At 38.7% G+C, this 22,731-nt stretch overlaps 1 protein-coding gene across 1 annotated transcript; it reads left to right on the top strand.

Annotated features, from left to right (window-relative positions):
• Positions 1 to 31: 31 nt before the first annotated feature.
• Positions 32 to 22,421, top strand: NOL11 (nucleolar protein 11). Its single transcript, XM_005282920.4, has 18 exons — positions 32 to 289; positions 5,502 to 5,615; positions 6,722 to 6,778; positions 7,546 to 7,691; positions 8,129 to 8,186; positions 9,874 to 10,012; positions 10,413 to 10,610; positions 12,596 to 12,672; positions 13,212 to 13,335; positions 14,561 to 14,670; positions 15,676 to 15,753; positions 17,160 to 17,344; positions 17,845 to 17,970; positions 19,622 to 19,849; positions 20,454 to 20,532; positions 21,475 to 21,567; positions 21,867 to 21,974; positions 22,269 to 22,421. The coding sequence occupies exons 1-18, from the start codon at positions 140 to 142 to the stop codon at positions 22,380 to 22,382; spliced, it is 2,184 nt and encodes a 727-aa protein (XP_005282977.1). The 5' UTR covers positions 32 to 139; the 3' UTR covers positions 22,383 to 22,421.
• The last annotated feature ends 310 nt before the right edge of the window (positions 22,422 to 22,731 follow it).

Genomic DNA, 22,731 nt, shown 5'->3' with positions numbered 1-22,731 from the left:
CGCATGCGCATCCCCTTCTAGCGGTTGGTTCTCGCGGGCGGGCGCTTGCTTCCCCTCATTGGCCGTTTGTCGCGGCTCTCTCGCGGAGCGTGGCCTTGTGTCCTTCCCCAGCTCTCGCGAGAGGCGGCAGCTCTGTAAGATGGCGGCGCTGTGCGAGGAGTTCACGCTGTGCGGCCTGATTGCCAGCGCGGGAGCAGGGGCTGGCCAGGGTGTCCTGGGGCTGGAACCTGGCCCGGATCCCGACCGGGTGCTGCTTACCGACCGCGGCAGGACGGCCACCCTCTACAAGGTGATTGCCCCGCCCGGCTGCGGACGTGGCCGCTCTCTCGGGGAAGCCTCGCTCCTCCGTGGTACGGGACCGCGTGAGACCCGACTGCCTCTTTCCCCTGCGCCGCATGCTCGTCGGCAGCGACCCTCTGCGGAGCCCTCGGGCTCCCACGTTCCAGCCCCGTCTTATATATGCGGGGCAGGGGCAGGGGCAGCATCGCAGAGTTCGCCGCGGCTGCCGCCTGCCGGCTCCAGGGCAGCCCCAACGCCTGCTGCCGGCCCCCAAGCGCGGGGTGGGGAAGGGTCATGCAGCCTGTGGGGATGTATCCCTTGCCCATGTGTCCCTGCCGCTTCAGCTGCTGCAGGAGCCCCGCCGTGTGTTAGCAATAGCTTCTCTACCCTCTCTTGTCTTCAGGCACCTGCGGGGCGCTGTGCGTCAGGTCCTGCGCGCACCCCAAGCCTGGCCTTGCGCTCGTGGGACTCGCTGTTCGGCATCAGGGCGTGGGTTTATCTAGTCTAACTAACCAGCCTCTGATAGTGGCCGGTACCTGCTGTTTCTGAGGGTTGTGGGGGGAAAAAACATGTATTTCCTTCAGCCATGCTGCTCTGCAGTATGCCTAGTCTCTCGTGCAGAGCTGTAGTTAGCAGTGTGGATAGTTTCTTTGCTAACCCATAGGGAAACAGTCTGTCATGAAACGTGGTAGTTTGTAACTTTCTAGTTTAGAAGGTAGTGCTACAACTGTGTTACATGACAGTTTTTGCTCCTACCGTCTCCATTGCCTGCTGGTCTGGGGAGTAACATTGGAAATGAAACCCCACCGTTAAATGACTTTACTCTTAAAAAAATCTTCCATTTAAAAAAAAAAGTTGCTGAAATTGAAGATTTTTTTATGACATTTTATCCTTTATTTTTATGTTAGAGGCACACGGTGGTGTGAGGTAATATATTTTATTGGACTAACTTCTGTCAGTGGCAAGCTTTCGAGACAAGCTTTCAAGCTTACAGAGCTCTTCAGGTCCTGGGACCAACACAGCTACAACACTGCATATGATCATTTCAATTAGAGCAAAATAGAAAAGTTAATCATCATGTTCCTATTACGCCACTGTCATTTAGAGCAGTGACGAAGCTCCTCCACTCCTGTCTGTTTCTGGCAAGTCTTTCAATGGTTCCCCAGCTGTGCCCCAGGTTTTTCAGCTCGGTTTCTACAGCTCTTTGCCATGTTGTTTTTGGGTGGCCTCATTTTCACTTGCCTTCAGGTGTCCATCTTATTGCTACTCTGGTGATGGAATCAGTTTCCATCCAAAGCACATGGCTGATCCAGCTCGAAGAACACCTGGCAGTGATGGTGCTCAGATACTCTTGACTACACTGTGTCAATTGATCTTGCTTTGAGATTGTTCTGGGCCAAAAGATATGGAGGATTTTTCTGAGGCAGGTTGTATGGAATGAAGACAGTTTGGACATGTCATACTTTCTCATTCCCAGCAATCTGAACTCTAAAGTAGTGTTGAAAGTATGCAGCTCTGATAAATCTTGAGTTTGGTTTTGGTGTTGTATTTTGATGATTTCTAGACTGTATTTAAGCTCCTGAAGATGTTCCTGTCTTTATTGATTTTGTTCTGGATGTCCTGGCTTGTTCTACCGTCCTTGCTGATGGTGCTGCCCAAGTATGTGAATGTTTCTATATTGGCGAGAACATAATCCCCTATCCGTGATGGTGAGGCAATATTAAAGGTCATGATATCTGTCTTAATGCGGCTGATTTTCAGTCCAATTTGCTGGCTGAATGCGTTGAGTCAAGTTGTTTTTTCTTGTATATGGGGTTGGGTATGTGATAGGAGAGCGATGTCATCTGTGAAGTCCAAGTCTTCAAGGGATGAGAAGAGTGTCCATTTAATGCCTCTTGGCATGTCTTCTGTTGTACACTGCATTACCCGGTCGATGGCAATGTTGAAGAGGATTGCAGACATGACACACCCCTAACCTACTCCTGTTTTGGCTTAAAAACTGAGCTCACTGTGATCAACACTGCATGTAAAGTTGAAATAGAAGCTTTTGATGATGTTGATTACACGGAAAGGAATTCCATATACCTGCAGAATTTGCCATAGGCTGGTCCTGTGAATGCTATCAAAAGCCTTCTCAAAGTCTGTGGAAATGTATGTAGAGTTGCCGTTGCAGACAAGCCCTGAAGAAAAAAGTTTTAGACACAGAATCCCAGAAGCTAAAGGACAAATACCACAAGCAGTATAGCCAGGCACACCGGGAGGTCAAACGCCTTGTGAGAGCGGACAAACAGCATTATATTGATAATCTGGCAACACAAGCAGAGGATGCAGCTGCTCGTGGTGAACAAGGAACCGTCTACAAAATGACGAAGCTTATCAGTGGTATACGGCAGACACCAACAAACACTCTCATCAGGAACAAACAAGGCCACCTACTAACAACTGAAAAAGGACAAGAAATGTGCAGGACAGAGCATTTAAAATAATTAAAGGGAGCCACCTAAAGAGGAAGCGAACTTCCAGGAGGCAGAAGATGATCTTGATATCAACACAGACACCCCAACTAAGGAAGAGATCATTCAAGCCATCAAGTACTGAAAAAATGGGAAAGCTCCTGCAAGGATAACTTGAATGCAGAATTGTTCAAGGTAAATCCTAAATTAGCAGCATCTATCCTGGCCCCTCTATTTACATCAGCCTGGGAAAGGGAAAAAGTTCCAGATATGTGGATCAATGGGATTACAGTGAAAATACTAAAGAAAAGAACTCTGTGATTGTAATAACTGGCATGGTATCAAACTTTTATCTGTGCCAAGCAAAGTATTGTATAAATTCATAGTCCAGGATAGTTGATAGCGTTCTCAGAAAAGAGCGACCTGGTTTTCGGAAAGGGCATGGATGCACAGACCAGATCTTCTCTCTATGAAAGAAACGGCAACTCTACATAATTAAGAAAAGTTCAGTAATACAATAATTCCATTCTCCCATCAATTGTCTCCATTGTCTGCTTGCTGTAAACTCTTTGGTGTACTGTAGGGGCTGCTTTTTGCTGTGTGTACCGCCTTGATCTCAGTCGGGATTTTTAGGTGAGGCTGTAATGCTGCTATGATTAACATATGGGTGCAAATCCCAAGGTGTACGAATGTAAATGTATTGGTAGAGCTATAGTACTGGTCTCCAGATCAAGGAAAAGACATTGAGTATACAATTCAGAGAGAACAAAAAGGAAGCAAAATTTTACAGTAATGAAAATGGTGGACTACAGTTAGCCACATAAACTGGTCAAATGGCATAATGGGACAGAGTTTAAAGCAGGGGTTCTCAAACTGGGGGGGTCAGGACCCCTCAGGGGGTCACGAGGTTATTATATGGGGGGTTGCGAGCTGTCAGCCTCTACCCCAAGCCCCGCTTAGCATCCAGCATTTATAATGGTGGTAAATATATTAAAAAGTGTTTTTTAATTTATAAGGGGGGTCGCACTTAGAGGCTTGCTATGCGAAAGGGGTCATCAGTACAAAACTTTGAGAACCACTGGTTTAAAGAGACAATTTCTCCAACATTTAAGTGATTGTTCCTTGGAACAACTAGTTCTAGAATATTCAAGAAGAGGCAATTCTTCTCTTAGTCTTGGGTAATGCTGTCACTTCTTGAATTAGCTTGTGTAGCAGAAACAAAAGAGTAACAGTGAACACAGTATAGTTAGGGTCAATGTGCTTGGGGCAGGTAAGATACCAAAAAGTAACATAATAACACTAAACTTTTTAAAAGGGAGAAATTAGGTTAGGCAAAAAGGCCCTAAACTTAAAAATAACACAGTTAAATTCTTAGAGGTGACATAAATGCTGCTTTTTTTTTTTTTTTAAGGCATTGGAAGATATGTGGACTGCTGAACAAAAAGAAAACAAGGGTGGCTAACTGTCATGGTTAGAGAAGTTATTTGAAACAAATGAAAATCCCTCAAAATTTGGAAATCTGACCCTAGGGAAGCTAATAAATAGGAACATAAATAACACACCAGGCAGTGAAAGGGAAATAGCTAAAAATGTAAAACCAAATGAGATTCTTTAAATACATCAGAAACAGGAAGTCTGTGAAAGAATTGGTTGGTCTGCAGAATCAGTGAGCCTTAAAAAGGGGAAGGATGTTATTAATGCAAAGTCAGTTAGCTTCTCGGTCTTTGCACCTGAGGATATTGGGGAGATACCGAACCTGTAGCTGTGCTTTGCTGGTAACGTGCATTGAGTACTATCGGATCAACCTGCCTGAAGAGAAAATGCTGGAGAAAACTGATTAAATTTAAAAAGCAATAAGTCAACACCCAGATGGCTTACGTCCAAGAGTTCTGAAGAAGCTTAAGTATGAAGTGGCTGAGCTTCTAACAAAAATATGCCATATCTTATTTTAAAAAGCCACTATTCCAGAGGGTTGAACAGTAGAAAATGTTATACCTGTATTTTAAAAAGGCTCTAGGAGTGACTTGGGGAACTCATTCCCATTGGAAATTGTTGAGGCCAAGCATTTAACAAGATTCAAAAAGGGACTGGACACTTACATGAACTCTGGATATTCTTGATCTCCTAATGGTGCCAAATTTTGGAAGGGATATTAAGCCTCAGGGCTTAAACCAATTTTTAACTAATAGTGTATATTTACGCTTCAAGCTGAAGGTGTAATTTCCAGCTCAGGTATATGTACATACGGTAGCTTTGAAACTAGCATGCTAACTATAGAACTGTAGACTCGGGCAACAGAACGGGCTAGCTTCCCAAGTAAGTACCTATGCTCCCAGACAGGATTGTACTCAGGGTGGATAGCCCATCTTGCTGCCTGTACCAATGCAGCTACAGTTATATTTTTACCATGCTAGCTCAATCAAAGCTAGCATGTGTATGTTTATGCAAGCTGGAAACTACATGTTCAGCTCAAAGTGTAGAGACCAGGATGAAACCTAATATGGAAGAAAGAAAGAGACTACCACACATCTACCTATTATGGGGTTTTTGCATCTTCCTCAGAAGCATGTGGTACTGGTAACTGTCTGAGCCAGGGCTACATGGACTTCAGGTCTGATCCAGAATGGTAGTTCCTGTGTTCTTAATATAAACTCCATATTCAAATGAAACTTGATTAGTTTGTGTTTTGTTTTGACTCCTTACCCTTTTTGGAATTATGCTTGCATCATCCATGGAAATCTAAATTACTTATTCTTCTCACTTGTCCAGGTTTCAGACCAAAAGCCACTGGGTTGCTGGTCAGTCAAACAAGATCAAACTATCACATGCCCAGCTGTGTGTAACTTTGAAACTGGCGAATACATTGCTGTCCATGACGATAAGGTGAGAGATCAATTTTTCAGTGTTTAATAATATAGTCTTCTGAGTGAATTACAAGTAGTTGTTCATTGTGATTTAGCTATTTGAAGTACTGGAAAAGTGTGGAATTTTCCAGAATTGATGCAGCTACTCATTCTCTTAGGGCTTTTCAAATCCTGGAATGCCCCAAGTTGCACACCATCAGAATTTGGAGCACCTCAGTCATTGCATCTTTGCGCATTCAGTGGAGAGGATGGCATGCAGCACTGGGATTAGACTCACATTGGGGGGGGGGGAGGGGGAAGGAGGAGATATCTTATGTTGAGAACCACATATTCAGTTACTTAGCTTTTTGAAAACTTGTAACTTCTTTCCTATTAAAAAGGCTTTTCATATGATAGGCATAAGAATATTTTGGTTAAAATAAACTCTAAAGTAATATATATTTACATTTTACATTGTGAAACTTGCATTAACACCCTATTGAGATGATTGAGGTAGTTCACACCTTCACATCTCCTGTTTTGCTACCATCCTTATCTCTTTGTTCTCATCTTTTAAATAGGTAACTGAAAAAAAGTTTGTGCCTATATCTACTTCTGAAAAATAACCACGGATTCTGTTTCTTTACACTTCATACACTTTCTCATGCCAATGAATTGTATTTAATAACTAGTGAACCCTACTATATCTTTCCGGCCTGGGCCCTGACCTGGTAGAGGGTGGCCTTGATCATATCCCCTTCCAACTCCTTTCATCTGAATTTTCCTTTTTCCTCCCTTTCAGTCTACCCTCATCTGGTTTCTTTTTGTTTTCCTTCAATCATGCTACTGTATCTTCTGTTCTCAAAAATCTATCCATCCTCCCTTTCAAATGCAAACTTCTTACGGTTGTGCTGAATTCCTGCAGTCTTAAATCCTTCAACTCTTGCCTGGGTCCTCTGGCTGTCCCTCCCACACAAACCACTTCCTTGAGACTGCTCTCACTAAGGTCACGCCTTGTGAATTCAGAATTAATTCAAAATTTCCTGATATGTTTGCTTTCACTAACCAATATGTCATATGCTAGTCTGTGATATACAGCAAATGGACTGTTTCATCATATTTATAAAACCATTTATTTTTTTAAAGGTTTTAAGAATATGGAAGGATGAAGATGTTAATTTGGATAAAGTATTTAAAGCAACAGTAAGTTTTATAATTAGTAATATATACACACTTTAAAATTAGAATTAAGAATTTTTGGAGGGGAGGATGTTAGCTTTGCAGTGAAATGTTGAATTGTTTTTTTCCAATTACTTGTCTCCTTAATTTACACTTTGAGTAGTATGGAACATTACTAGTAATTCACCTGTGTGCTTAGGTTTAAAGATCTTTATGACAAACATTAGAGTTTAAATGGTTAATAGGACCAGTGATAACTCTTTGAAACATAATAGAATTTATAGGATGTGGGATTTTCTGAATGGGCCACTGCGGTAATTAAATTTCAATACATAAGGCTTCTTCTAACCTATTGCTGTGAGTAAAAGATAAATTATTCAACTGAATGGGAGTTTCAGTCAGAAAATCTTTTACATTTTTTATTGCTTTGTAGTGAGGTCTGGTTGGTGGATATGTTGTGCTTTAGCAGTTATATTTAAATTCCTAGTGTCACTTGACTGTTCCGAATTGTAATCTACCTAATGTGACCCAGAAAGGTGATACTAATTAATTTGGAACAGATGTCTTTCTAGCAATTACCTCTTTCGGCAGTGAAATGATGTGTCACAATGTTTCAGAAAAGTGGAACTTGTTGGGACTCCATTATGAGGAATTCTTCACTGGCAGCCTTCTATTGCTCGTCAGTTTTTTATAAGAAATCTGTAGAAATAAAAATCAAATGTAGAACAGTCTGGGGGCAATGAATTGTGAATGTAAAATAAACTTTTCAAGAGGACACACTTTTCTTGCAGCTAACAGCTGAGGTATATCGGATACATTCACTACCCCACACAGAGCCACTTGTGCTTTTCAAAGGAGGTGCTGTGCGAACCTTAGATGCTCTGCTGGCGGCACCACAACAAGAAATTGAAAATGTTATCTCAGATGAAGTCATTAGGTGAGTGATACAATTTTAGGGAACTAGCTTCATAATCCAAGGAATTGATGGTCGTATGTGAATCAAGTTCTAAGTCTGCTACTGTCTATCTTGTGTGCCCAGAAATGTGTGTTGCAGAGGTGAAAGCTGCTATCGTATTTTAAAATGTCTTCTGCACTACTGTTTTATGGCTATAAGGCTGTATCATATTAAAATGAGAATATATGTCTAAAGGTCTAAATACATAATTAATGCATTTAGATGACTGAATTGATGTTGAAGATCACAATGATAGTCATCAGTTCTATTGGCAGTGCATCCAGAAGATGTACCTAGAGTTTTGAGGTGTTATTTTAAATGTATCTATTGCTTACGTATTTTTAGTTCATTGCCCACTTAAAAATGTTCAATTGTTTTTACTTATAGCAAGAAATAATCCTACAACTTTCAACTTTTAGGTGGAGTGAAGCTTTCATGGAAACTCAACAACCTGTTTTAATTTTTACTACTGAGAAAGTGAGTGGCTTTTTAAAAACTTGTTACAGCAAAAAAAAATATGAAATTCTAACAGGGTTTAAATCAAAAATTAGTCTTTCATTGCATCTCTTGCTTAATTTCATAAATATAAACTTTCAATATGTAAAGTATTGTAATATTTCTGTTAACTATTTAATTTAAATTAATTTAAACTCATATTACAATTGAGTTGTCCTGTAGTGATGAGCATGACTTAGTTGAAAAAATGTACAAAATGTCATATAGCTTTTCAGTAATACTGAACTTGTTCTCATTATCCCAAGGATGGGGCAAAATTCAGGACATTTAATTATGATGGTAAACGTAAGACTTATTTTTTAAGTTGTCACTACAGAGGCCTCCAACTTTAAAGCTATATTTTTACATACAGTAGAACCTCAGAGTTACAAACACCTCAGGAATGGAGGTTCATCATAATTCTGAAATGTTCGTAACTCTAAACAGAGCATTATGGTTCTTTTAAAAGTTTACAGCTGATTATTGACTTAATACATCTTTAAAACTTTTTACTATGCACAAGAAAAATGCTGCTTTCCCTTTATTTTTTTAGTAGTTTAACACAGTACTGTATTTGTGGGGGGTGGGGTTTGTCTTTGCTGCTGCCTGATTATGTACTTCCAGTTCTAAATGAGAGTTTGGTTGACTGGTCAGTTTGTAACTCTGAGGTTCTACTGTATAAAACACAAATTATTTACAAAGATGACCCACTACAAAACTCTCATTTTGGTGGGGAGGGAGGAATTCCTGTGTATTTATCTGAAATACTGTACATAACTCTATAAAGTGACAATCTCATTGAACTCTTAGCATTGTTTTGCTTCCAGGGAAATAAACTAGTTTTGGTATGAATCTAGAGCGCAATTAAGATTAAAATCAGGACAGTGGTAGTATTCTGTATTCCTGAGTCCCTAGGAGCACCAGTCATGCTTTATTTTGAAATCTTAAAATAAAAGCTGGGAAACATTAAGTAAAAGATAACCCTCGTAACTAATTCTTGGTGCTTGGGATGGAGAGGACTCCCCCTGCAACCTCCTCAGAAATCTTATATTTAGCCAATGAAATGGCTTCTTGAGCGTCATGTTTGGTTTATTAACCAGAAAACATGTATTTGTTCGTGTTTAATAGCCTCTTCTGACTCCTTCAGATACACTGTTGATTAGTGGCTGAAATTGATTCTGATATTTTGGCTTTTTCATTAACTTGTTTTTATCTTCCCTGTAAATCCATTTGTATTGCATTAGTTTATAATCAGCAAAGAGTCCTGTGGCACCTTAGACTAACAGACGTATTGGAGCATGAGCTTTCGTGGGTGAATACCCACTTCGTCGGATGCATGTCAAAGTGGGTATTCACCCACGAAAGCTCATGCTCCAATACGTCTGTTAGTCTATAAGGTGCCACAGGACTCTTCGCTGCTTTTACAGATCCAGACTAACACGGCTACCCCTCTGATACTTAGTTTATAATGTCACTTCAGTTTGCATTAATTTTACAAACTGTTTTAATGTGAGTTATTTTTGCAACATGTCCAATTAAGAATTTAGGTTCATAACTCTAAATGGCATGTGTGGCAGTTCACTACTAGTAGTCTGTAACAATATCTGTAGCATGTCCCTGTTTTGTAAATGAAATAGCTGTAAACTAAATTTTTTTTTTTTTTTTTTAGAATGGGAATTATTTTGTGTATGTGCAGAAGGTTAACCCAAATATCCTGCACAAGTACAAACTTGAACAAGAAGAATCATCACATCCACTGAGTTTTACAGCATATACAAAAAACAAGATTCTCACACTCCTGTGTTTGTGTAAGTCTTATTTTATGATGGATGTAACTGGTTGAAACTTGTAAACTAACAAGTTGTTTGTGAATTACTGTTGTCTAATATAAGAACTTTTTTGGATTAAATGTTGTGTAGAAGTAGTAATTAAAACTTTTTTTTAGCATTTTCTAGTTCTGCTGGCTGTAAAGTCTTACACCTGATCATGCTATGTGTTGCACAGTGAGCCGTCTTTAAGAAAGTTATGCATTTTAACTCTCTTCTGAACTTACTGCATTGTGATTAAAGTCAGTCCATTTAGGTTAGTTTTTTGTGTGTAGATTTTATAATGGTCTTAAATGTACGTATGAAGTTTTAGAAAAATGCGGAAGCATGGTTTGACACAATCGTTAACTTAAAATGTAGTGTCACTTTTCTCTTCTGATAGATTCTAATGGATGTGTGTATAAGATTCTGATGCCACCACAACAAAGTGTCCCAGAGGAAGAGCAAATTCTGTCCAAGTCACTACTGCTCAAAATTGTAGTGTCTGACACTGTTCTAAAAGGAGCTTCATTAGCCATCCTTGATAAAGATCATGTTGCAGTACTAGGATGTTTGGATTCTCCACCCAATATTGCTAAAGGTAACTTTGAAGTGACTTGTTTTGTTTAAATTCTAAGACAAAATTAAGTTGGCCACATAGACCAGTTGGTGGATTATTTTTGTGGCCTCTTCACAGGAAAGAATGATCTTGGGTTGGAATTTCTAATCAAGGAATTTACAACTTTTTTCAGAGACCCAATTATTTAGTGGGGATGGGAAGGAAACTGAATTTCAGACAGAATGCTAATTTACAGTTAATTATACAACTGAGTGGTCTGTAATCTACACATACTGAAGGGACGTCTCTAATGGATTGTAATTGTAAATAGTAGTGTCAAACCCAAGACTAGAAACTACTTTTGCTATTGAATTTCACTCTAAACTCCAATATTTCTATACTGGTTTTGCACATGGTATGAAAATATAGTGGTAGATAACGCTCAGATATTTTAGAACTTGTTGGTAATTTCACATACAAAAGGAGAATTATCTACTTCTACTGCAAATAAAGCTGGCCGGGAAATAGAATTTCAGTCCTGGGGCAAACTTAAGTTTCCAAAACATTTTCTGTCCTGAATCAGGATGAAAAGTCAAATTTTATTCCTGGGGGTATTGTGTGCACATGCACAGAATTTATGTCCCCCACAGATTTCTTTGCTTCCCTGCAGAAAAATGATTTCTGATGGGGATGCAAAGGGAAGCGCAAGAGCTGTCACGCGCCTCTCTCCAGCAACACAGGCAGGTTGCTTCAGGCACACAAACCAGCTGGTAGAGATCACTGCCAGGGCCGCGGGGGCAGGCTGGGCAGTCGTACGTGTGAGAGAGACAGACAGACACTCTCCTTATTGCTCACTATTGCGGCACGCTCAGCATGGAGGGGCAGGTCTTCGGGGTGTTTTTCAGGAGATAGGCGTGGGGCAGGCTCTGTCCCCTTCGGTAGAGCAGAATGTAGCAGTCTGCCTGCTTAATGAATTGTTCCCATTGTCTTTAATTCCCCCAGGAGTATAAAACAGGTGTAAAAGTTTTAAGGCTCCTTTTACATTGCCGGAGTGGTGTAAAGGACAGTATGGCCTTATAAATGCTTATGGTGCTTTAGTGATTAGAATTGGTCTAACTTTTTGGACTGAAAAAATTTCCTATCAAAATGTGCTCTAGGAACTGTTCGCTACTGATCTTTCTGGAGATTGTCAATAGCCAATATAAATTATAAGTTTGATTTCCCCAGCCCTCACTTGCTCTTCAGTTGCCTATGATGTAACGCTGAGCATATGCCTGCATATATTTGTTGACTAATAACTAGAAATAAAGGGTCAAACCTAGCCACATTACTATTAAGTAACGAGGTTTGGGGATTTTCTCCAATGCTCCCCACTCCCATTCTCCATCCATTGTATTGTAGTTTAAATAAATTACCGAAATAATTGAAACCGGAGTGATTATATTGCATTATTTTGACAAAATGTGCAGAATTTTAAAATATTGTGCGCAGAACTTTTAATTTTTTGGCACCGAATTCCCCCAGAAATAAAATGTGAAGCTTTTACGAGACTGAATATCCAAAATGTTTTTGGTTTTGGATGTGCTGAAATGCAAGAGAGCCGGGAACACGTCTGTAGTTCTGAAATCAAATATACTCCCCGCGATCGTCGGGTGCTGGCGTGGCTGGTTTGATCAGACAGGAAAGCAGGACATCCTAGAAGCTCACCAGGCATATAGCAGGGCAGCCCATGGAGCTTGCTTTCCAATCAGGCTGGCCTATCTGGTTTCCATCAAGTTTCAGTAGAATTACAACTGCTTGAAAAGTTTCCAACACAAGAGTAACTGCAAGAAAACAACCTCATTTGACTTGCCAAAATCACTTTTGCTGTTCCTTAGTGCTGGGTGCATTATATACATTCTGAAATGCAATTTCATTTTATTTTGGGAAGCCTCTCTCTCTAATTGAAGACTACAGAGAAATGTCATGTCTCTGTCACTTTTAATACTCAACGTATCTGTTTTTTTTTTTTTTTCCTTTTTCTGTAGAGTGCTTATCTATATGGAATACAAAATTTCAAACATTGCAAACTTCAAAAGAACTACCACAGGGAACCTCAGGACAGGTAAGCTGTAATTTAGTGTGTGATATCTTTGGTACTGTAGGCTTCAATCTAACAAACTTAGCATTTCTATTTCACTGTAGAAATGAGTACGTACAACTCGGGAGGCGGGGGGGAAGGAATGTTTTGTTTAAGCCATGGTAAGAGAAACAGTAGACGTTTTAGAGCAGCTTAAAATGTTCAACTTTGACCACCTCTCTTCAGGCAAGATGGGCTCATGCAGTAAAACTGCTACAGGGTTATCTAAAAGGCAGGTTTTTTAAATCATAAATTGATTGAAAAGAAACATAAATTGAGTGAAAAGTTTTGAAAGTCCACTAGGAGGCACTTAGTCTGCCCAAAAATAAAGCTTTTGTCTCATTCACATTGCCTGATCAATAATGCTAAGACAGTTGGAGTTTTAGACAAGGGTAAGGGTAGATGGAAAGAAACATCTTACTGAGATCTTTAAAAAATATTGATTTGAATGGGTTTTTGTGCAGAAGTCCAAATTAGCTTCTGTATTTCATCTGTTAATTAACAATGTACTTAATATTTTGTAGTTGTGGTGTTATGGAGAGAAATTTTTTTTAACACATGGGAAGGTGCTAACTGTAATCGTATACAAGTGTGAAACTTCATCTTTGGCAGCTGCTGTTGGAAAACTCAAGGATACTCAAACCTCAGGTAAGAGTTTGATTATAAATATTATTTAGTGAATACTTGCAATTTCAGCATACATCATACCATTAAAATTCTGTTGAAAAACTTCATAGAAAAAGAACGGGATCCGTCTTACAGTAAAATAGCTGAACTCTAAACAGTTTGAACAGTAGCTTAACTTTGCATTCTGTTCCTTTGAAAAAACTTGTTGAAATATGCCCGTGAGACAGAGCATCCTAACGTGCCTTGGTGATGGGGAGGGAGATGGTGCTTATGAACTGTGAATTTCCTTACAATATATTTAACAACATTAAGCATTCACTTACCGCATTTATTTGTATGGATTTTTGTAGAGGAATAACATGACTGTCCAGCATGCTGCTAAACAGTTATGTTATGTTAGTTAAACCTTTATTACTTCTATTAATAAAACTGTACTTACGCCATTTAGTGGAAGCTTTTTTAAAGCATCTTTACGTACAGTGCTGATTTTTTTTTTTTTTTTTTTTTTTAATTCCCCCCCCCCCCCCCCAATACAAACTCCATTATTTTCAGACTTCATATGATAATCTTTTGCTCAGAGGTAGTTCTTAGCACAGCCTTTTCTGAAAATAGAGTATTGTGGAGTCAACTTAACACCAGTCATACTGTTGCATCTGTAAAATACTGTTGAAAGTACATATCTAATTCATCCTAAACATTAGAATAAAGTCCAAGATAGATTTCAGAGCAACTGGTGCATTTGTATCTTGACTAAAAGAAGAACAGGAGTACTTGTGGCACCTTAGAGACTAACAAATTTATTAGAGCATAAGCTTTCGTGGACTACATATATGCATCCGAAGAAGTGGGCTGTAGTCCACGAAAGCTTATGCTCTAATAAATTTGTTAGTCTCTAAGGTGCCACAAGTACTCCTGTTCTTCTTTTTGCGGATACAGACTAACACGGCTGTTACTCTGAAATGTATCTTGACTGATACAGCAATTGCGTGGACCTTATTTTCTAGGAAAACATTTTTACTTAATGCTGATCTTAAACTCATTTTAATTTTATTCACAAGATGCATGGAATTGGAAACAAATTTTGTATTGACAGGGAATGACTCAATATTTTAAATTGCTGTAGAGTTATCAGATGATTCCCTGCTGCTATTAGAGAGAGAAATAATAGGATTAATTTGCTTCTGTTCTTTGAGTGAATGTAACTTGTAACTTTATATAGATTTAATCTAACTTTGTGTTTGCACAGGCATCAGAACTGTGTCTTCATATGTGAATTGGAATATGCTTCCAGAAGAAGATCTGGTATCTCCACGTGCACAGCAATCTGTAACTCCTAAAACTGAATCCAAGAGAACTGTAAGTTTCAGGGTTGTCTTTGCATTATAAGTAAGGCTATGATTATGTCACTGAATCCATGACTTCCATTGACCTCCATGACCTTTTCTGCCCTGGGGCTGGAGCTCCCAGCCAGCCCTGCCCTTGTGACTCCCAGCCCTCAACCTGGTGGGGAGACCCTGCAGCTGCCTGGCCTCAGGCAGCGGATCCCCGCAGCACTGCCCAGCTGCAGGTGGTGGACCCCCGTGGCGCCCACACATTCCAGCAGTGGAGTAGCTGGGAGCCCCAGCAGCAGTGGGTGCTGAATGCACCTACCCTTTTTGTCAGGGATATTTTTAGTGAAAGTCAGGGACAGGTCACAGGCTGCTGTGAATTTTTGTTGATTTCCCATGACCTGTTCGTGACTTCTACTAAAAATATCTGTGACAAAAACTTAGTCTTAATTATGAGTGCATGTATTTTCAAAACTTCAGGGTTGGCTCTGGCAGCTAACAGTGTTTGTTTCTAAAACTGTGATCAAACCTCTCAACATTGTTCGGCTGGTGACCATAAGCCAATGGTGTCCAAACTTTTCTTGTTGTCTTCTGTCCCACCACCCCCCTCCCTCCAGTAATGGAATCTGTCTCTGCCCCCTTCTCCCCCCCCCCCCCCCCATTACTTTAAAGTGGGCTCAGCCGAGGAGCTTTGCTGAAGCGGTGCTGGGGGCTGAACTGGGATGGGGTGGAGAGGGAATGAGGGGAGAATGGCGGCCAGGGGGCGAAGTGGAGCAGGGCTGGGGTGTGGCGTGGCGCTCCCTGTCTCGGGTGGGGACTAGCCTGGGCCCTGCTGTGCACCCCCCCTTGAGCGTTCCTCCACACACCCCTATGGGAGTGCGCCCCACAGTTTGGGGAACGCTGCCTTAAACCCTACATACTATTGCTACAACACACATAGCACATTTATGCTGTTCCTAGTTATTTTGATGAAAATTTGTGTCTGTTCAGGCTTTGAGGGTAGCTTCGATTTATTTTTTTCCTTAAATTACAGTTAAGGTCGAGAAGGAACAATGTTGCAAAAGTACAGCGAGACACCCTTACAGTTGAACAGCTTTTATCAGATATAAAGGTAACTAACTAAAATATCTTTAACTCATGTTTTACTAACTTATTAGAATATCTCAAAATAAGTCAACCAATCGAGTTCTGTCATTCTCCCTTTTCCTTTCCTGTCCTCGTAGCTTGATACACGTATACTTGAACTAGCCATATTGGGGATTAAACCATTAGTGTGTATAACTATTCTGCAAGAAGAACTGCTCATGCATAATACTAATGGTATTCAAGCTAGCTCTTTCTACAAAGCTTTAGGAATGTACTGTACAGCATCTGGATAATTTAAATATTATAAATGTAGCCCTGCACAAAGATGGAGGTCTTAAATTTTAAAGGCAATAGACATTCTGAAGTAAATGGTGAGACTTAGAAAAAATATTCTGACTGAACTCTAGACTTGTAACTTTTTGGAACTTTTTCTGTCTGGAATATTTAAATTTGTTTTGATTTAAATAGGACATCGATATGGAGGCACGAGGCACCCTGACAAGTAATATTCCAACATAAAACCTTCTTCCCAAAGCTTCTCACCTTAGTTTCTAGACACAATGTAAAACAAGCTACTTAATTTTAAAAAGTAGTTTGTAGGTGAAGTCTATCCTATTATCACTTCCAAAATAAGATAATTAAACTTAATACCTGTATCAATAGTAATGATTTTTCACTATAGCATATAAATTTAGAAACAAGTTAAGCAACATCCTGGTGCAGTTTTGAGAATTGCTGAACTAATTTAAATGTATTTAAACTTATAAAAGTAAACCTGAGCTGACTAGGCAGAAACATTGCTTTTGGCTGCATGCTCTGATTAACTCTTGGAAATTGTTGCAAACGGGGTGTGATCAAAAGTGCTTCCCCTCTTGTTTGAAAGTTCATGGCTGCTTTAGTATATGCAACACATTAATTTTAAAAAGATTGTTGTTCAGGCAATCCTAGTGCTGTAACTCAAGTTGTTTGGAAATTGAGTAAAGATCTTTGCAAATATTATAGTAACTAATGAGCAAATAGTTACTGAGTAAGGGTTGAATGAGACCACTCCCATCTGATGAAGGGTATAATTTTCAGTTCTAGATCAGGTCTTTTGGTCGTTATGACAAGGCTGTCAAAAGGGGTCATCTTAATCTCAGTTTTTTCCCTTCCAATGTGGTAGTAGTCTTATTAGTTTGCAGGAAGAAGAGCCCTGTGTCACTCGTAAGTTAGTCTCTCACCAACAGAAGTTGGTCCAATAAAAGATATTATATAACCCACCTTGTCTCTCTAATATCCTGGGGCCGACATGGCTACATCTACACTGCATGTTGCCTGCAGTCTGAAGTGGTTTTGTTTTGTTTTCTTCTCCACTTAAGTCAAATCAGTAACAATATGCTAGTCATAATCTTGTACTTCTAACACTTTTGAACTGGATAATGTTACTTTTAGGATTCTTCTCAAAATGATATTGAAGAGGAATTGAGGCAGTTCTTGTCAAATGCACAGATGTCAGATTTCCAAACTACCATTGGATACATTATAACAGGTCTCGTGAACAGGTGTAAAACAGAGCCAACATTTTACCCTCGAAATTGCCTGGTACAGTTGATCCAGACACAAGGACTCTCTTACAGGTGAATATTAAGTGTTTAAGTCCAGTTTTTGAAAGTGACTAAGTCGCTTATGTGAAGTATTAAAAGTGTTACTTATGGTCTAAATGTGGAGACCTTTACCAGAAAGTGATTATTTTATGACTTTCTGTTCTCACAGGAAGACCTGTAGGATTTCTGTTGCTAATATCAATTTTATATAATTTTATATAATCTTATATAGCACTTTTCACCAGTAGATCTCTAAGTGCTTCATAATTTTTTAAAATATCTATCATTTTCATCACTATGAAGTAGGACAGTACTTTTACCCCATTTTTACAGATGATGGAACTGAGGCACAGAGAGGCTAAGTGACTTGCCCAATGTCTGTGGCAGAGCAGGGAGTTGAACCTGGGTCTCCCAAGTCCTAAACTAGTGCCCTAACCACTGGACAATCCTTTTTCACCTTAATCTAAAACAAGATGCTTCAGTAGTTCGCATGTGGTCTAAATGTGGGGACTAACTTCTTTATTCTGCTTCAGTTTGTGCCCAGACTTAATGGCAGTTGCCTTGGAGAAGACAGATGTGCATTTGTTGCAACTCTGTCTACAGCAATTTCCTGACGTTCCTGAAGCAGTTACCTGTGCTTGCTTGAAGGCTTTCTTAAGGTAAGTGGGAAGCTGGTAATATATTTTCCTTCTGTTAGTCTAGTTTTTACCTGAAGACTTGGTTTGAATACATTTCTAAGAATCATTTTAGTGTTCTTAGCTTTTTTTTTTATAGATCAAGAGTTAAACAATATTTTAAGAACTTTCAGGAACCTGAAATTGTTTGTATGTATTGAATTTTTACTCACCACCTCGTTAGTCAGCAAATTACTTCAAAGTCCTAAATTGATGCCATGCTTGTGTGTTGTATGATTGTCTCCTCTCCTAGAACACATTATTGGCATTAGCCTTGTTTCCACTAAAACTGGACGCCCCTCCTTGCTTTGATAGCTGCTTAAGATGGAAAGCTTAGTCAGTTTTGCCTATACACCATGCTTTTTATGTAACTCACCATGGTTTATCACCCTTACAAAAATGCTGAACTATTGTCTTTCCTTTTTTAATATTCTCTCAGATGGTATATTGCTAAGACAAACCAAAGCCAGGCAAAAAGACTGAATAGCAGCCCTGTCAATCCCCAAAATACTTGGCGCCATCCATCTGCAGATTCATTTAAATGCAATAAGTCTTTGTCTCAATATCTTTTCCAGACTAGCTAATTAAAAGTGTAACAGAAAATTGTGAATGCACTTGTTTCTTAAGTGTGGCATAAGTTATGTATGTTGTGCAGTCCCCAGACACAGACAAGAGGTTAAAGGGAACACTTTGCTGCTCTTGGTTTTGAGTGGCCTGTGATACATTTTTACCAGGGCCTGTCTTATGTTGGTTTAGCTTGCTCCTGTAAACTTAAATGGCAAGCTAAACCAATATAGAACACTGATAAATTAATTTTAATGTCCACACACAATTAACTAAATAGTTATGTTTAGTTAAACATAACACCTTTAGTTAAAGTGGCACAATTTTGTGTGTTGACAAGCCCTTAACACTAAAATTCTACCTTCTGTCTGTGCAAGATGCCTATTGACTAAAACAGTTTTGTAAATATTTGGATTGCCAAAAGTTACTATCCATGGAGATTAACTCATTCTTTAAAAATTTCAGAATGGCAAACCGTGTTGTTCATATTAGCAGCTAATTGCCTGTCACCTGCTTGCATGCTAAATGTTGGAAATAATTAAAAACATTTTAAGGAACAAAACACATAGCTCTATATAAGGGGGGCGGGGGATAGCTCAGCGGTTTGAGCGTTGGCCTGCTAAACACAGGGTTGTGAGTTCAATCCTTGAGGGGGCCATTTAGGGATCTGGGGCAAAAATCTGTCTGGGGATTAGTTCTGCTTTGAGCAGGGGGTTGGACTAGATGACTTCCTGAGGTCCCTTCCAACCCTGATATTCTATGATCTATGAATGCCATATGATCAAAACAAACTTAGTTGGATTATACACCTTCTTTAAACAAGTCCATAATAGAATGACTGGTGGCACGGTAATTAAACTTGTGGTGCTAGAATCAGTACACATTTTATAAATATTAACTCTGAAATACTTTAACTGGATTTTCTCTTGTTCTTTCATCTGTATTGTATGCTTCAAAGTGCTAATAGACTATTTTGGTATAAAAAGATTGATAGTGTTGTTGCCTGTGCAGAGAATATACAAACATAAAGCATTTAATAGTCTGTCCATGGAACTACCCTTCCTTCTTATAGCATCAATGACGACAGCCTTCAAGGAACAAATGTGAATTTAGATTCAGTAATCAGTTACATCGATATTGCACTCAATGATCAAGTCGAAAAACAAACTGAAACTGTACAGAATGGCTTCAGTTCTGAACTGATGGAGGAGGATAGCTGTGATATTCAGTTAACACCGAAACCCCATGTGGTGGACACTGAAGAATTATGCCCTATTGGACCACAAAAGGCAGCACTGCTGTATCCTTTGATACATATATACCCTTTTAATTTTGCTACATCATTAATTATCTCTAGTTTGATTAAAATACAGGCTGTAAAATAAGTGGTGCTTACCATTAGCCTTGTTCCAAAGTCTGTCTTAGCCTCTTTTTAATCATATAAAGCTTGTCAGTTGTGATAAATAGGTCATAACACAAAAAGTGATAAGGCAGTCTTTGTATTCATGCTGTAAAATAAGTGATACTTAGAAAAAGTAAATGTAAATCAAAACTAAGTATACAATTTCATGTTGCAATAGTAAAAGTTTGATCTAAAATGTTAGCTTCACAGAAAGAGTAGTTGGTATTAAGTGTTTGGCTGGCAAAGTAACTATTAACTATGTAACTACTGTACTTCTAAGAAAATTGAATCCATTAAAAAAACAAAACATGCTACACTCAGTCACTGAGCCTAACTTTTATCTCATAGTAGAAGCGCAAGGACCGGGGAGAAGAATATTCAGAACCCAAAACAGCATTTCTCCCTAGAAGTCTAGAAAACTACTTTAACAAAATTAAGATCCACTGAATCTTTGTAGAAATGACAATTCTTGAAACTGTATTTCCTGAATAATCCTGCACAGAAATGCCATTCTCCATTCAGCATACAGTGAAACATTTCTCTTGCCTCATCTGAAAGACCTTTCAGCTCAGCAAGTCATTGTAAGCATATTATACTACTTAGAACTAATTATCAGTTTAGCTCTTAACTATAAATCAGAAATCTTTTCTTTTTTAAGTTGCATAGAACTTATTTTTATGTATTGGTTTAAGATATCAAATAAGAATTAAAAATGGTCTTGCATGTTCTGAAACTAAATTGACAGTCTCTCTAAAAATGAGATCAATACACTACAATTAACAACAAATAATAAAATCTTTTTCCTTTCCCTCATCTTGTATGCTTATTCATGTGCTGATACAGTAATTCTTAATTAGTTCTCACTGAACAAAATTTGTCTTACTGAACCAGCTCTCTCACTAATTATATTTGTTTGGGGGCAGGATGGGACTTCCAAGACTTCAGTTGTGCGCAGGACACTGTTGGCCTAATCCTGGTGTAGTCAGTGAAGTTTAAGTATCAGGGGGTAGCCGTGTTAGTCTGTATCTACAAAAACAACAAGGAGTCTGGTGGCACCTTAAAGACTAACAGATCTGTTAGTCTTTAAGGTGCCACCAGACTCCTTGTTGTTTGTGTTAATGAAGTTTAATGCATTGCAGTTAAGATCAGTAAAGGCAAAAGTCACTCTTTGAATGTGTTCTTTAACAAACTAATGGAAAACTAGGTCCTCATGGATTGGTGATATGTCTGGTGTCTGACTCAAGTAGCAATGACTTAGATCTGTCATACAATGATTAATGCTGAATTTCTTCTTACACTTTACGTATGCTCAATCTGCTAGTTTTTTGTGGTTTCCAGAATTCACTCTAATCCACAGATGGTATCAAAAAGTCTTGAGACTAATAATTCAGATTTACTGTACAAGTTCGCAGGGAGCTGAAAACTAGTATATTAAAATTTACAAATAGGGGCATGTTCAGGGGGAAATAACTAAGAATCTGTTAAATGTCTGTTATAGCAGTCTGACTCTATTTTCCTTCTAGCTGTTTCTCCGGTATTTGCAGTACCTGTATATAAAGTGCAGTGAAAATGTTAGTATGGATTTTCCTGGCATGTGTTCTCCAACCATAAACCAGGTGAGAAGATAGCACTAAATATTACCCTAAATTTGGTAATGGCATAATTTTGTAGTTGATAAGTTCTGTATTGTATTGCATTTATTCATTAAGTGCTAACAGATTAATATCTTTATAAAGTGGCTCGGAAAAAGACATTCTCAAAAAAAGGGGGGGGCGGAGGGTTCATTTTATATCACTAGAAATTAGCTTTCAATACAAATGTCTAGTTCAAAGGTTGAACTTGTCATCAGTTAAGCAGATGTTAGACATCATTAAACTATAAAACACAGTAATGCTGATTTGTCTTGTTTCCTCAGATTATGGACTGGATGTGCCTGTTACTAGATGCTCATTTTACAGTTGTGGTGATGCTACCAGAAGCAAAAGGATTGCTTTTTAGCCTGCATAAGTTTGTGAGAGCACAAGTAAGTTACACTTCCTATAATACTGACCTAATTTGCATATGGATTTAGTATCAGAGTGACATGTGGAATATAAAAATACAATCGACTCAGTTATATACGTTTGTTCTCCTCTACTCATATGCTTTGTCCTTTGCATCAAATTTCTACTGTCTTCCATCCACTACCGCCCCAGAAATGACAGTATTGCAGTGATCCTGTATTTACATGCGCACCATATAAATGTGCAATTGCTTTTCATATGTGAAAAACATTCCATAAGCTTTGTATTATAAACATCTTAATTTTTCTTTTTAGGTACGATTTTACTCTGAACTCAACAAGATAGAAGGAAGTTTGCAAGAGCTACAAAGAATAAAACCCCAAAAAGACTTTGGCTTATATTCTATTGAAATGTTGGAACTGGTTTGAATTTGATATGTATTCTTCATAAACTTATTTTTTATTTAATTCCTTCTCTGACAAAAATTTATTTTCTCTTCATAATGGGTTGTGAGCTTTCTGTGCAGGGTAACATGGTTTACTCTGTAGCTACATTGAGGGATACAAGTTTGAGGCTTAATGTATAAATCTCTCCCATTTTCACTGGATGACATATTGAAGACCTCACATGACATCAGAATAATCATACTAGGAAAATATACTCCGAGTAACACTCTAAAATGTGACTTGATTTTACGCAAACTTGATTGTATATTGGTAAAATAGCTTCATAAATAGGGTATTGACAGACACTTTCTTAAATGAGATGACCGTATTA

The sequence above is a fragment of the Chrysemys picta genome, chromosome 12 (assembly GCF_011386835.1).
Source record: "Chrysemys picta bellii isolate R12L10 chromosome 12, ASM1138683v2, whole genome shotgun sequence".
Lineage (NCBI taxonomy): Eukaryota > Metazoa > Chordata > Testudines > Emydidae > Chrysemys > Chrysemys picta.
Note: the sequence above shows the minus strand (reverse complement) of the source record. Positions and strands in the feature narration are given on the sequence as shown.

What these genes read in the sequence shown, in the direction of transcription:
- NOL11 (XM_005282920.4), top strand. Translation starts at nt 140, where the DNA reads ATGGCGGCGCTGTGCGAGGAGTTCACGCTGTGCGGCCTGATTGCCAGC. An exon ending in ATAAAGTATTTAAAGCAACA is followed by an intron (nt 6,779 to 7,545) that starts GTAAGTTTTATA and finishes CTTTTCTTGCAG; the next exon opens with CTAACAGCTGAGGTATATCG. An exon ending in CACAGGGAACCTCAGGACAG is followed by an intron (nt 12,673 to 13,211) that starts GTAAGCTGTAAT and finishes AATATTTTGTAG; the next exon opens with TTGTGGTGTTATGGAGAGAA.